We start from the raw sequence: 14558 nt of genomic DNA, 5'->3' as shown, positions 1-14558 counted from the left end.
CCCACCAAAGCTTTGCTATGGCACTCGACCTGCCGTAAAAAAAACAATGGAAAACTTAATAGAGGCCACAATCTTGACAGGGCCTTTTGAGGGTGAGGCTGTTCTTATTCCTCGCATTCCCAAGATTCCAACAGATCTGCCTTTTCAATTTAAAAGATTGCAATTCCCAATTCGATTAGCATTTGCAATCACCATTAACAAAGCTCAAGGTCAATCATTAGAAAAATGTGGTATAGATCTTAATACTGATTGTTTTTCCCATTGACAATTGTACGTTGCATGTTCGAGGGTCGGTAAACCTGACAATCTATTTATATGCAGCGACAATTGGACAGCGAAGAATGTTGTATATTCGCAAGTTTTACGCAGTTAATTTGTATTTTATCTATCTATCTATCTATCTATCTATATAAAAACGAGTTGTATGTATGCATGTTTGTTTGTTTGTAAAAAGAGCGTTTGCATATGATGTCATTATTAGTACATACGGCTTTGTATATGCAGAGACAATGGGAAAGCCAAGAATGTTGTATATTCGCAATTTTTACGTAGTTTAACTCCTGCAGACGAAATGAATGCTTGCCTAAAAAATTCTAATTTATAGGCACACGTAAAAATATTAAAATTAACTACAAATTTGCGTGTCCGATTGCAAAACGATGACTCTGGTCAAACAGTAGACTCAATTTCAGGACGTATACAACTACCTGCTGATTTCTGTAATTTAGTGACGTCCAAAAATGAATTGATTGAAAAAGTATTTCCGAATATTCTAAAAAATTATAAAAATAATAAATGGCTAAGTGAAAGAGCGATTCTCGCACCCAAAAATATAGACGTCCACGAAATCAACAATATTGTTTTGAACAAGATTCGAGACCAGGCAGTCCTTTACAAGTCAGTCAACACAGTTTTGGAACCAAATGAAGCGGTTAATTATCCATCTGAATTTTTAAATTCCATAGATCCTTCAGGGTTTCCACCACACGTGCTACAACTAAAAATAGGCGTACCAATAATACTTTTAAGAAATATCAACCCACCAAAACTTTGCAATGGCACGCGACTTGCCGTAAAAAAAAACAATGGAAAACCTAATAGAGGCCACAATCTTGACAGGGCCTTATGAGGGTGAGGCTGTTCTTATTCCTCGCATTCCCATGATTCCAACGGATCTGCTTTTTCAATTTAAAAGATTGCAATTCCCAATTCGATTAGTATTTGCAATCACCATTAACAAAGCTCAAGGTCAATCATTAGAAAAATGTGGTATAGATCTTAATCCTGATTGTTTTTCCCATGGACAATTGTACGTTGCATGTTCGAGGGTCGGTAAACCTGACAATGTATTTATATGCAGCGACAATTGGACAGCGAAGAATGTTGTTTATTCGCAAGTTTTACGCAGTTAATTTGTATTGTATCTATCTATATAAAAACGAGTTATGTGGATGCATGTTTGTTTGTTTGTAAAAAGAGCGTTTGTATATGACGTCATTATTAGTACATACGGCTTTGCATATGGGACACAGGGACACAACTACAATGGCGCATAACTAATATGGCGCGTAACGACTTACGCGCGCGGGGGGGCTTGGGGGGGCGCGAAGCGCCCCACCAACTAGGTGTTGGGGTGGCGCGAAGCGCCACCCCAACAGCTAGTATATATATATATATATATATATATATATATATATATATAGATATATATATATATATATATATATATATATATCTATATTCACAGGTGGGACATAGGGGCACAACTACAATGGCGCGTAACTAATATGGCGCGTAACGACTTACACGCGCGGGGGGGCTTGGGGGGGGGGCGCGAAGCGCCCCCACCAACTAGGTGTTGGGGTGGCGCGATGCGCCACCCCAACAGCTACTATATATATATATATATATATATATATGTATATATATATATATATATATATATATATATATATATATATATATATATATATATATATATATATATATGGGTATTGACTTTTCTTCAAAAAACTTTCAAAACTTTGTATATTTTTATTAGTCTATGTACAGATCTTCATTTGTTTGTTGCGGTACAATTTTTTCTGTTTGTCTTAATTTATAGGAATTTTTATATAAAAGAATACATTTACATAATATAAATATATTCAGGAAGATTTGGCAGCAGTTTTATATGCTGTTCTTCCATAGAAACTAAATTCAATAAAATATGGCATATATTATATCACAGTATATCTTAGGAAAGAGAAACTTTTCGAAGTTTCTGTGGAAATTCCAGTTATATGTTTTTCTGAGGATAATTGGTAGAAATAAAGAACTTAAGCAGAAAAACAAATATAAGATGGAAGTTATCATTAAAGACACGTTTCAAAAGAGGTTGAAAAAATTCATACGAAAACAATAAACTTTACTCGATTTGCATTTTGTCTTCTCATAACATTGCACTATGACAAATTTCATCATCAAATGTCATGAATGTTCAGGTTAATAAATAATTATTTGTCATCATAATTCATTTAAAAGACATACATAGTTCATTCCATATAACAGGGTAACAAATTTACTGATTTGGTAAGTTGTATGATATGGATTTTATGAGTCTTATTTTTGCCTATTCATTCATACAAAACATTTGGCAGGCTTGCAGCACGTACTCATGAATAAAGTTTCAAAGCCCCAACTACAATCCAACGGGAAGAAAACATAATCAAACAGTTCGTGGTAACGAACTGTAGTAAGGAGCGACCCGGCTCAATAGTAACCAAAACTCTAAAAAATGGAATTTTGATACCAATAGCTACATCAAAAGAATCACATTTTAATGCTGGTTTTAAATATATAAGTTTCATCAAGTTTAGTCTTACCCATCAAAAGTTACGAGCCTGAGAAAATTTGCGCTATTTTAGAAAATAGGGGGAAGCGCCCCCTAAAAGTCATAGAATCTTAACGAAAATCACACCATCAGATTCAGCGTATCAGAGAACCCTACTGTAGAAGTTTCGAGCTCCTATCTACAAAAATGTGGAATTTTGCATTTTTTGCCAGAAGGCAGATCACGGATGCGTGTTTATTTGTTTTTTTGTTTTTTTTTTTGTTTGTTTTTTCCCAGGGGTGATCGTATCGACCCAGTTGTCCTAGAATGTTGCAAGAGGGCTCATTCTAACGGAAATGAAAAGTTCTAGTGCTCTTTTTAAGTGACCAAAAAAATTAGAGGGCACCTAGGCCCCCTCCCACGCTAATTATTTTCCCAAAGTCTACGGATCAAAATTCTGAGATAGCCATTTTATTCAGCGTAGTCGAAAAACCTTATAACTATGTCTTTGGGTACGACTTACTCCCCCACAGTCCCCGTGGGAGGGGCAACAAGTTACAAACTTTGACCTGTGCTTACATACAGTAATGGTTATTGGGAAGTATACAGGCGTTTTCAGGAGGATTTTTTAGGTTTTTGGGAGGGGTTGAGAAGAGGGGGATATGCTGGGGGAACTTTCCTTCGAGAATTTGTAATGGGAGAAGAAAATTTCCATGAAGGGAGAGCAGGATTTACTAGCATTATTTAAAAAAAAAACAATTAAAAAATAAAAGTGAAATAGCTTTTTCAGCTGGAAGTAAGGAACAGCAATAAAACTTAAAACAAACAGAAATTATTACCCATATTAGGGGCTCACCTCCTTCTAATACCTCGCTCTTTACGCTAAAGTATTTTCGGTAATTTCAACTACTTATTCTATGGCTTTTGTGATTCAGGGGGTCATTCTTAATGAATTGGGATAAAATTTAAGCTTTAGTGTAAAGAGCGAGGTACTGACGATGGGGCGAATCCCCTCATATATGTAATAAAAACATGAGAATACAAAAGTTCTTTACGTAAGGTAATTTATAAGTTACGTAAATCTTTTACCAATAAAAAGATTCGTAAAAAATTAAGAGTTCTAGTTGCCTTTTTAATTAACCAAAAAATCGGGGGGCAACTAGGCTTCGTCCCCCGCTCTTTTTTTCTCAAAATGATTCGATCAAAATTATGAGAAAGCCATTGAGCCAAAAAAAAACAAAAAATATGCAAATTTCGTTTTGATTATTCCTCTGCGGAGAGCCAAAATCAAAACATGCATTGATTCAAAAACGTTCAGAAATTAAATAAAAAAAAACAAGTTTTTTCAACTGAAAGTAAGGAGTGACATCAAAACTTAAAACGCACAGAAATTACTTCGTATAGATAGATAGATAGATAAGTGTATTTCAAAAACCCGTGGGCCATATACACACAAAATATAAATAAATAACAAACAAGCAAGGAAATTAACAACAGTACGAACACGCACAAAAAACAGAATTCAAAATATATGAAAGAGGCTGGTTCCTCATCAACGCCCCGCTCTTTACGCTAAAGTTTTTTACTGTTTTAGAAAGAAGAATTGAGAGAAAGAGTCAAACTTTAGTGTAAAGAGCGGGGCGTTGATGAGGAACCAGCCTCTTTCATATACGAAGTAATTTCTGTGCGTTTTAAGTTTTGATGTCACTCCTTACTTTCAGTTGAAAAAACTTGTTTTTTTTATTTAATTCTATAAATAAGTCTATACATATACATAAGTCTAAACATAAGCCTATAAATTTGGGGATTTTTTTAAGGCATGAGTCAAAAGTGAAGAAAACAACAGTCTATAGTTATACAAAGGCATATGAACGTACACAGATATTAGACCTTCGGGAGGGATACGCCCCACCAGTTTTAAGAAAAATGGGGTCTTTTACTGAATTTTCAACTTATCGATCGAGCAAGATGAATGCATTCAAATTTTTCAATACATTTTCACTTTTCAAAAATGTATTTTCATTATTCAAAATTATAAATACATTCCCAACAATGCATTATTATACAAGTGAACTGAATAATTTTTGGAATTAGTATTAAGGCCATTTACTATTGTAGCCTGGAACAAGATGGCATCCACTCTAGGATAGCCCCTTCGAAAACCAAACTGATTCATAAGAAAAACAGTATCATTTAAAAAATTTTCGATTCACAGAATAATTTTTTCATCAATCTTGAAAAAAAGGCAGTAGCAAGATCGATCAATGGCATTATTTCAAGTAACGCATATCATATAGACAAAATGACTTATGTATGGTATCCGACCTTAGCACCATAAGCCCTTCTTAATTTTTCGGAAAATTGATAGCCTAAACACAAGCTCTTTTTCAAGCTTCTAGTTACCCCAGTGTTGCCATTCCTAGGGAAATTTTCTCCAGATTTTAGTCCTTAGATTGAGATGTTGAGAAAGTAAACAGATTAAAATTTCCCTCGAAAAGTATTATAAACATATATTTAATTATAACTTAATATGTTGACCTGTGTTGGCGCAGTGGGCTTAAACTCAGCTTGGTAATACGAGCCCTAGACCTTTTTCTTTATTTAAGATAATAAACAAAAATATAAACTATTACAAATATAACACACCACACTAGGCAAAAACTTTAATTTTTGCTAGCGCGTAGCGATTAACTACATAAGCGTTCCTAAAACATACTAAACTAATAAATTAATTTAAAAAAACAATTACCTTCTCCCAAACACCCCCATGGCAACAACCACCATCCAAATATATCTCCAGTCACCCCACCCCGTCAACCAACTCTTCCTCTCAGCCTTACAAACCACTCACCCCTCCCCCTAGCAAAACACTGCAGGGCCGGTGCAGAGACCCTAGTAGTCAAGAAGCGTCGTTAATCCGATAGAGCAAACAGTACGAAATATGTTGAGACTTTTTCAAAATTCGCAGTTTTTCACAAGGTCAAATTTGGCATATTACTGAAGTACCAAGGACAGTGGAAATAAAGCCTTATTTCTGGAGCTGGTTAAACTTATACAGCCATATATATTCTAAGAAATTAGGGAAAATCGGGGTTTTACTTTTAATGAATGAGGGCGGTATTTCTAGTCGTGCAGTTTTTGGTAGCAGTGGGTGCCAAATTTGAAAAATTTTCCAAAAAACGTGGATAAAAAATCAGCAAAATATCAGCTAAAATCACACGGTGTCTAACAGCTTATTAATATGTAGTTTTCCTGTGAGGGTGTAATTATCTTTGAGAGTCAGCATATTGTTAATGTGTAAATTTTTACGGAGGAAAGGCGTTGTCCACTCTAACTCGGATTTGCTTATTTGTTTTCCTCGTTCAAGATGGCATTGCTCACGAAAAACCTGGTGCTTCCATGAAAACTTTACAAAACAACCAAAACAAAATCTAGGAAAATCACAGTTTTCACATATAGATAGACCTAAGATGGTTCAGGACAATAAAAATTTCATATTAATGTCCTTGGTACTTGAAATTCTCAGTGACAGGACTAAGCTGCACAGTGGCCAGGAAACCTCAACGTGCAATTTAAGTGCCAGGTTTTTAAAAGTGGAAAAAGTAAGTGGCGACTTCAAAGATGGGTAGCAGAGAATTAAATTCAGTATTGTGAGCGGCAACGGTATGAAAAGTTTTGAAAATAGTTTAAGCATGCTTTCGATAATAGCACATTATTTTTTTATGCATCATATATAATTTTAAACAGCAAACTTTCTATAATAATTGCTTTCTATGGTTATCTTAACCCGGATTAATAACTTTCAGTCGATACCTATGTGGAGTAAGGATTACTACCCTATACTTCTGTGCAGTGGTACCAAATGGAAAGGGGGAAACAATCTGTTCTCCACAGACTGTTTTGCTCCTTCCCCTTTTTAAACTTTGAAAAATAACTTTTGGAGGGATTTTCATTAAAAATGCTTTTTTTCGCTTTTAAAAAATTTAAAAAACGACAAACTTGATCTCCTAGAATACACCCCCCCCCCTAAATTTTCGTCAATTGACACTTACAATGCTGTTGCAAAAACTTAGCTTCTATTTTATTGTTTATTTATGAGATATATTTACGTGTGGTAGTCATATTATTCAGTATTTCTGGGGAGAAAAATAGCTTCTTCTTTTTTTTAATTATGCCTACATGAATCAAAGAGCCTGGTGGTTAAGCACAGCACCTTTCGAACCCAGTAAAAAAAAAAATAAAAAAAAATTAATTAAAAAAATAAATTTAAAAAAAATAAAAATAATAAAAAAATAAAAATAAATTTTGTTATTAAATTTTTGAATCATAATTTTTTCCATATTTAAATTTATTGATTATGGATCTTCGAATTCTGAATTATTCGATAATCCTTGGGTGTAGTGGTTTGTATTTTCGATTTTGTGACAAGCGCAGGCTTACCAATTTTGAAGTTAATAAGTAAATAAACTCTGAATATATGAAGAAAACAAAGACGAAGTAAAAATGAAAAACAATGACAAAAATTATTTCAGTAAAATATAAAAAGCAAACAGGAACAAAAGGCATATTTTTCTTAAGACAGTGGAATCTTCACCCTAAATGATTATTTCGACCCTATATCCAGCGACCGTCCTCAGCAAAACAAACGAAATTATACAAGAAACCCACATTAAAATACGACCATTTTAAACTAAAATCTTTTGAAAACAATCCTAGCATCCTTTCTTCAGGGAAATTCAACTAGAACTCCAGGACTCCCTGTTGTTTCTACATGTTCTTTGTATTTATGATGGAAAAGCAGTGTGGTCTTCGTCGATATTTAAATTATATCAGCCAGTTCAATAAACAGGATAGTAATCAGATAAATAATGGAAAAGCAGTGATTATTATATGTCAAATAAGGCCATTAAAAAAAATAATTGACAAATACGCGCAATACATTGAAGGTATTTTGAAAAAAACTTCACTCAGAAAATGTTCAGCACTTATGACGTTCTTCAAACTGGGATTTTCACCGTAATAAACATTTTTTTTTTTAGTCTATTTTATTTAACTGCCTGAAATTTCTTTTTACTGTACCATGATTTTCAATGTTTTTTATAAGAAATTTTGTATTAGGTATGGAAAACTGATTTTCGAATCCTCTCTCTCTCTTTCTCTCTCTCCCCCCCCCCTCTCTCTCTCTCTCCCCCTCTCTCTCTCTCTCTCTCTTTGTCAATATATGACGCGTACACTAACAGAGTAAGAAAGGAAAAAAAAACAAAAACGACAAAAAGATAACAACAAGAAAATGGACCAAAAAAATATCATTACTTAAAAAAAGGAAAAGAATACAATAACTTTTGTAGAAATGAAAGAAAAACAAAGAACTAAAAATCTATATAAGCAAATTTGCCCATTCATGAGTAATACCCATATGTTCAACTATCATAACCTATCTAAAGTTCGTTTCTCATTTTTGGCACAAAATTTACAGTTGGTCCAGCTTCCTCCTCCCATGCCAATTTGCTACACTAAAAAGTGACCCCTTTTAGATTACCGGTTTCAACGTCATACACTAATAAAGGAAGTTCTTTTAGGAAACAAAACTCAATTTGTCTATTTTATCACAAAATCTATTTACAGAATGATAAAAAGCAAAACAAATCCATAAAATTGCTATAAACTGCTCATCCACTATATTAATGACATTAAAGAACATGACAGAACATTTGAGAACATAAAATAGACATAACCTTTTATCTCGGGAAAAGTTCGTTTTCTTTCCCTATAGATAAATCAGAATGATGAAAGCCTTTTGGGATTCGAATCTAAAAAACAAATTATATATTTAGCTCATACAAATATTATATTTAAATGCACATAGTTGAGAAAGAGATAATGTTTTCGTTCTCTAAGTCCTTACTTCATTACAAGTTTTTGTGTGTTTATCTTTTCTTATTTAGAAGTTTTCCGAATGGCTTTTTGCATCTTCCCGGAGCTCATTTCCTTATATAGCAGAGGTAACTCTATTTGTCACAAGTATACCCTTAAAAAGTATTTGTGGAAAAAACAAGTTTGTGGAAATCAAATATTCGTGCTGACACAAGGTGTGGGCTAATTATAGACATTTTTGAGGTTAATTGAAACAATTAAATAAGGATGTATATTGGATGACTGAAGAATGGGAGTGCATATGGCATTTTTTTTTTTTTTTTTTTTTTTTTTTTTTTTTTTTTTTTTTTTTTTTTTTTTTTTTTTTATTGAAGCATCAATGATAAAAAAATTAATCAATTTTTACTAGGCCTTTCTTTTGATTGCTTCAAAAGTGGGGAATTTTTTTAAGGCAGTACTACATTTTCGTCTAGCCTACCATGTTGAACCGTGAATATAATTAATTAAAACTAATCTGTTAAATTTGATATCGCTTTTCCTTTGTAAATATATTTAAAATCATTATTAAAATGTGATTCTTTTGATGTAATTAAATAAAAAAAAACAAGTTTTTTCAACTGAAAGCAAGGAGCGACATTAAAACTTAAAACGAACAGAAATTACTTCGTATATGAAAGGGGCTGCTTCCTCATCAACACCCCGCTCTTTACGCTACAGTTTGACTCTTTCTCTCAACTCTTCTTTTTAAAACAGTAAAAAACTTTAGCGTAAAGAGCGGGGCGTTGATGAGGAAGCAGCCCCTTTCATATACGAAGTAATTTCTGCTCGTTTTAATTTTTAATGTCGCTCCTTACTTTCAGTTGAAAAAACTTGTTTTTTTTATTTAATTTCTGAACGTTTTTGAATCAATGCCTGTTTTGATTTTGGCTCTCCGCAGAGAAATAATTAAAACGAAATTTGCAATTTTTTTTTTTTTTTTGGCTAAATGGCTTTCTCATAATTTTGATCGAATGATTTTGAGAAAAAGAGCGGACGAGGAAGCCTAGTTGCCCTCCAATTTTTTGGTTAATAAAAAAGGCAACTAGAACTTTTAATTTTTTACGAATTTTTTTATTAGTAAAAGATATACGTAACTTATAAACTAGCTTACGTAAAGAATTTTTTATTCACATGTTTTTATTACACATATGAGAGGGTTCACCCCCTCGTCAGTACCTCTCTCTTTACACTAAATCTTAAATTTTGGCCCAATTCATTAAGAATGACCCCTGAATCACAAGAGCCGTAGAATAAATAGTTGACATTACTAAAAATACTTTAGCGTAAAGAGCGAGGTATTAGGAGGAGGTGAGCCCCTCATATGGGTAATAATTTCTGTTCGTTTTAAGTTTTAATGCTGCTCCTTACATCCAGCTGAAAAAAACTTTTTCATATTTATTTTGTAATTTTTTTTTAAATAATGCTAGTAAATCCTGCGCTCCCTTCATGGAAATTTTCTTCCCCCATGTCAAATTCCTCGATGGAAAGTTCCCCCAGTATATCCCCCTCTTTTCAACCCCTCCCCCAACCAAAAAATCCTCCTTAAAACACCTGTACACTTCCCAATAACCATTAGGCTACTATATGTAAGCACTGGTCAAAATTTGCAACTTGCAGCCCCTCCCACGCGGACTTTGGGGGAGTAATTGGTCACCAAAGACGTAGTAATAAGGTTTTTCGACTACGCTGAATAAAATGGCTATCTCAGAACTTTGATTCATTCACTTTTGGAAAATAATTAGCATGGGAGGGGGCCTAGGTGCCCTCCAATTTTTTTGGTCACTTAAAAACGCCACTAGAACTTTTCATTTCTGTTAGAATGAGCCCTCTCGCAACATTCTAGGACAACTGGATCGATACGATCACTCCTGGGAAAAAAAACAAAAAACAAATAAACACGCATCCGTGATTCTGGCAAAAAATACAAAGTTCCACATTTTTGTAGATAGGAGCTTGAAACTTCTACAATAGGGTTCTCTTATACGCTGAATCTGATGGTGTTATTTTTGTTAAGATTCTATGACTTTAGGGGGTGTTTCCCCCTATTTTCTAAAATAACACAAATTTTCTCAGGCTCGTAACTTTTGGTGCGTAACACTAAACTTGATGAAAGTTATATATTTAAAATCAGCATGAAAATGCGATTCTTTTGATGTTGCTATTGGTATCAAAATTCCATTTTTTAGAGTTTTGGTTTCTATTGAGCCGGGTCGCTCCTTACTACAGTTCGTTACCACGAACTGTTTGACTATTGGTATCAAAATTCCATTTTTTAGAGTTTTGGTTACTATTGACCGGTTCGCTCCTTACAGTTCGTTACCACGAACTGTTTGAAAATCAAAAAATTAACAATCTGTTCATCCCCAAAGATATTTTCTAAATTACGTAATTTTCTAAATTACGAAGTTTCTAGGCAGTATCACATTTTTATCAATATCGGCAGTTTGAATCCAAATAAATACGCAAAACTAACCTCTTAAATTTCGGACTTTTTAAATTTCAAATTTTCAAAATCAAAATTTGAAACTTTAGGCATTCAAAATATAACAAATTGGTGTTTCCCAAGTAAAATTGCATCTTCAAAGGAATTTTGCACATTCTTAAGCGGTTGGTGCGTGCCATATGTTTTAGCTTATTCTTTCAGTAGTTTTTCACCTATGTTTTTTTTTCTTTAACCTTAGTTCCCGCTAATATTGGAAATTTCAAATGGATTTTTTTTTCCTTAAAACTGAATTCCTTATTTTACTTAATTTCGTAAGATATATCTAGCCGTGTAACTTTTCTCTCAACCAATTCAAACAATTAAACTTAATTTCCACTGTTCCCAGTGCTTAAAGCCACATTCGATTTATTTTTAACTCGAATTATCTATAGTCCAAGCGCCCCTAAAGCTTTCCTCGCTTATTCTGAGTTAAGGTGATCAGAAAGTTTGACAATAGTTTCGACTATATCGACAACGCTGAATCTGAACATGGGCGGTGGCAAAGTTGGAGATCACCTTCAAATAAAAGCTACACCTGCCTTTTGAACACGTTTTGTTACCCTTTTTCCGAATCTTTGCCCTTTTTCATAAAGAGAGAAAACGATCAAAAATGGGGTTTCAATTGCTGCTTCGTTTTTTTGAGTGAATGAGAAAAAAATTCTTTTATTTCTCAGTTGTCCGTTAGTATCCGTCGTTCGCAGTTTAATTTTGTTTAGATTTTGTGCAAATCTCGGATATTGGCAAAAACTCACTTATTGTTTGTTAGGTATTTGATTTTAATTCTTTTAATTTTTGGTCTTTTATTTAATTTTTTAGGCGTTCTTTTAAATTGGTTTTTTGTACTTTTAACACTTGTTTTTTTGGCTTTTTGCTTTTTCCTTCATCTTATTATTTTGTTCGTGCTGAAGAAGAGAGGCGTTTGTTCTCTCAAAATATTCGCTTTCTGTGTTTTCCTCAGTATTTCCATTTAGCATTTAAAAACACCATTTCGATCGTTTTCTTTCTTGATGTTATGGCAGGCCGTTGCGGCTTAAGAAATTATCTTTACCCTTTTGTTTTAATTTAGCATAGACTACTGTCAAAAACTGCCATAGGGAGGACTTTTTCAACAAAAATGGAATTAATTTCTTAAGATAAATATAAGTTTCAGGTAAGTTTCAGGTCCTCGGTACTTTAATAATGATATTCTGAATGCCCAAAAGGGATATATCAAGCTTTAACCACCGGGAAACTTCCATGTCTCAAAATCAACTCATATTAAGACCACCACCCATATGTGACACTTCTACAGTAAGCTTTTCAGTCAGTTTGACAACAGTCTTCGACTATATCGACCACGCTGAATCTGAACATGGGCGGTGGCCAAGCTGAAGATCACCTTCAAAGAAAAGCAACTTTTGCCTCTTGAACCAGTTTTATTACCTATTTTGCGGATATTTTCTCTTTTGTTTTAATTTAGCAACGACTACTATCAAAAACTGCATAGGGAGGACTTTTCCATTAAAAATGAAATTAATTTCTTAAGATAAATATTATAATTATATATTAAGATAAATTAAATATATAATTACACTTAAAATATTTAAGATAATAAATAATATATAAAAAATTATATATAAAAATATATTTAAATATAGATTAAGATAAATATAATTATATTAAGATAAGATAAATATAAGTTTACAGATAACCATTTCAAACAATCAGATTTCACCTCACTGTCCTTGGTACTTTAATATTGGGATTCTGAATGCTCCAAAAGGGAGACATCAAGCCTTAACCACCGAGAAGCTTTCATATCTAAAAATCAACTTCTGTTTAGACCATCACCCATATGTGACACTTCTACAATAAACCTTTTCTTTCTAGAACTGTTTCCATGCTTATTGATAACAAATATGTACCGAGGAATCTTAAAGAAAGGCTTCAAATAGCGGCAATCTATGGAGAAGAAAATGAAGAATTCTGCAGGATCAAATATTCCTGTGGACAGAATCCTCATAAAAGGAGCCATAGTACAAAAAAGAAGCAATTACGAGTATGAAAAGTTTTATATTATATTTTTAATTTATTTTTGTAATATTATTTATTCTTATTTAATAATAGATTTTTAATTTATTATGTTTTAATAAAAGCAAATAAAAAACATCACCTATTTTACCATTATTCAATATCTCAAATCCAGGCCCGGATTAGCTTTCTCTTTTTTGATTTCAAAAGATTCGACTGGCTTTCTTCAAAATACAAAATGGAACGATTCCTTTCAAATGTTTCTCTGACTTGGCATTTTTCTTGTGTAGTAGAAATGAACATACGATTTTTTTAATTTAATATAAATGTTGCACCCAAAAGCTTCTTTAAACAATTAAACTCCCTGTTAATACTTATAATCTGTTCAATAACATGAAGAGGATGTTTGACAAAGTTAAAACCAGAAAAGTAAATACTGGAAAGAACAGGTTATGACCAGTAAGAACAAAAAAAGGAAGAAAAAAATCAAACGAACATTTCGCCAATAAGCCATTGTTGCTTTTGTGTTATTGATTAAATAAAAAAATAAAATTTCTTCAGCTGTTAGTAAGGATCAACATTAAAACATATAAACGAACATAAATTATTACGTATATGAGGGGGTTGCTCCTTCTCAACACCTTAATTTAAAAAAACAACATCTTATTGTTCTAATTAGACGAACCTTGTGCTTCAGGGGTCGTTCTTAAGGAATTGGGACCAAATTCAAACTTTAGCGTAAAGAGCGACGTGTTAAGGAGGAACAATCCCTTCATATACGTTTTTATCTAACCTATGATCGTTTTTTTAAATAGCACCAGGAAATCTTGCTCCACCTCCACGGAAATATCTCTCCTCCCCACGGATATATTCTCTAGACAATTAAATCCTGGTGAAAATTTAACCCAAAGAATTGCCCTTAACATCTTAACAAGTGAAATTGAGTCGGCAAAGAGAAAATAAGACATAAGAAGAATTTCGTATAGGATTTCTGACAAAGTCCCTGTGTAAAATTTCCCCTGAAAAATTCACTTCCTTTAAACTTCAATTCTCATGGAAAATCTTCCCATTGGAAAATCCCCCCAGCAGAAAATTTGTCCTCCCCCCCAAAAATATATGCATCCTTCCCAATAACAAATACTATACGTGAATAATGAACAATTTTTACAACTTAAAGACCTCTACCCAGAGGTTGTGGGGCATCATGATATCTTCAAAGGAACAATTATTCGGCATTTTGACTATGTTGAACAAAATGGGTATTCCAAAATTTTGATCAGACAATTTTGAGAAAAAAGGGGCGTGGTAGGGGCATAGTTACATCCGAACTATTTGGTCACT

The 14558-nt window shown here is 33.2% G+C and overlaps 1 protein-coding gene across 1 annotated transcript in view; it reads left to right on the top strand.

Moving 5' to 3' along the window:
• LOC136039270 (uncharacterized) overlaps positions 1-13313 on the top strand; it is a gene marked incomplete at its 5' end in the record, with an annotated part of 33801 nt that extends 20488 nt beyond the window's left edge. The window contains 1 exon segment of the mRNA XM_065722848.1: positions 13077-13313. Within this exon segment, the coding sequence (XP_065578920.1) occupies positions 13077-13251 (175 nt within the window).
• Positions 13314-14558: the final 1245 nt, after the last annotated feature.

This window comes from Artemia franciscana, chromosome 19, assembly GCF_032884065.1.
Source record: "Artemia franciscana chromosome 19, ASM3288406v1, whole genome shotgun sequence".
Taxonomy (NCBI): Eukaryota; Metazoa; Arthropoda; class Branchiopoda; order Anostraca; family Artemiidae; genus Artemia; species Artemia franciscana.
Note: the sequence above shows the minus strand (reverse complement) of the source record. Positions and strands in the feature narration are given on the sequence as shown.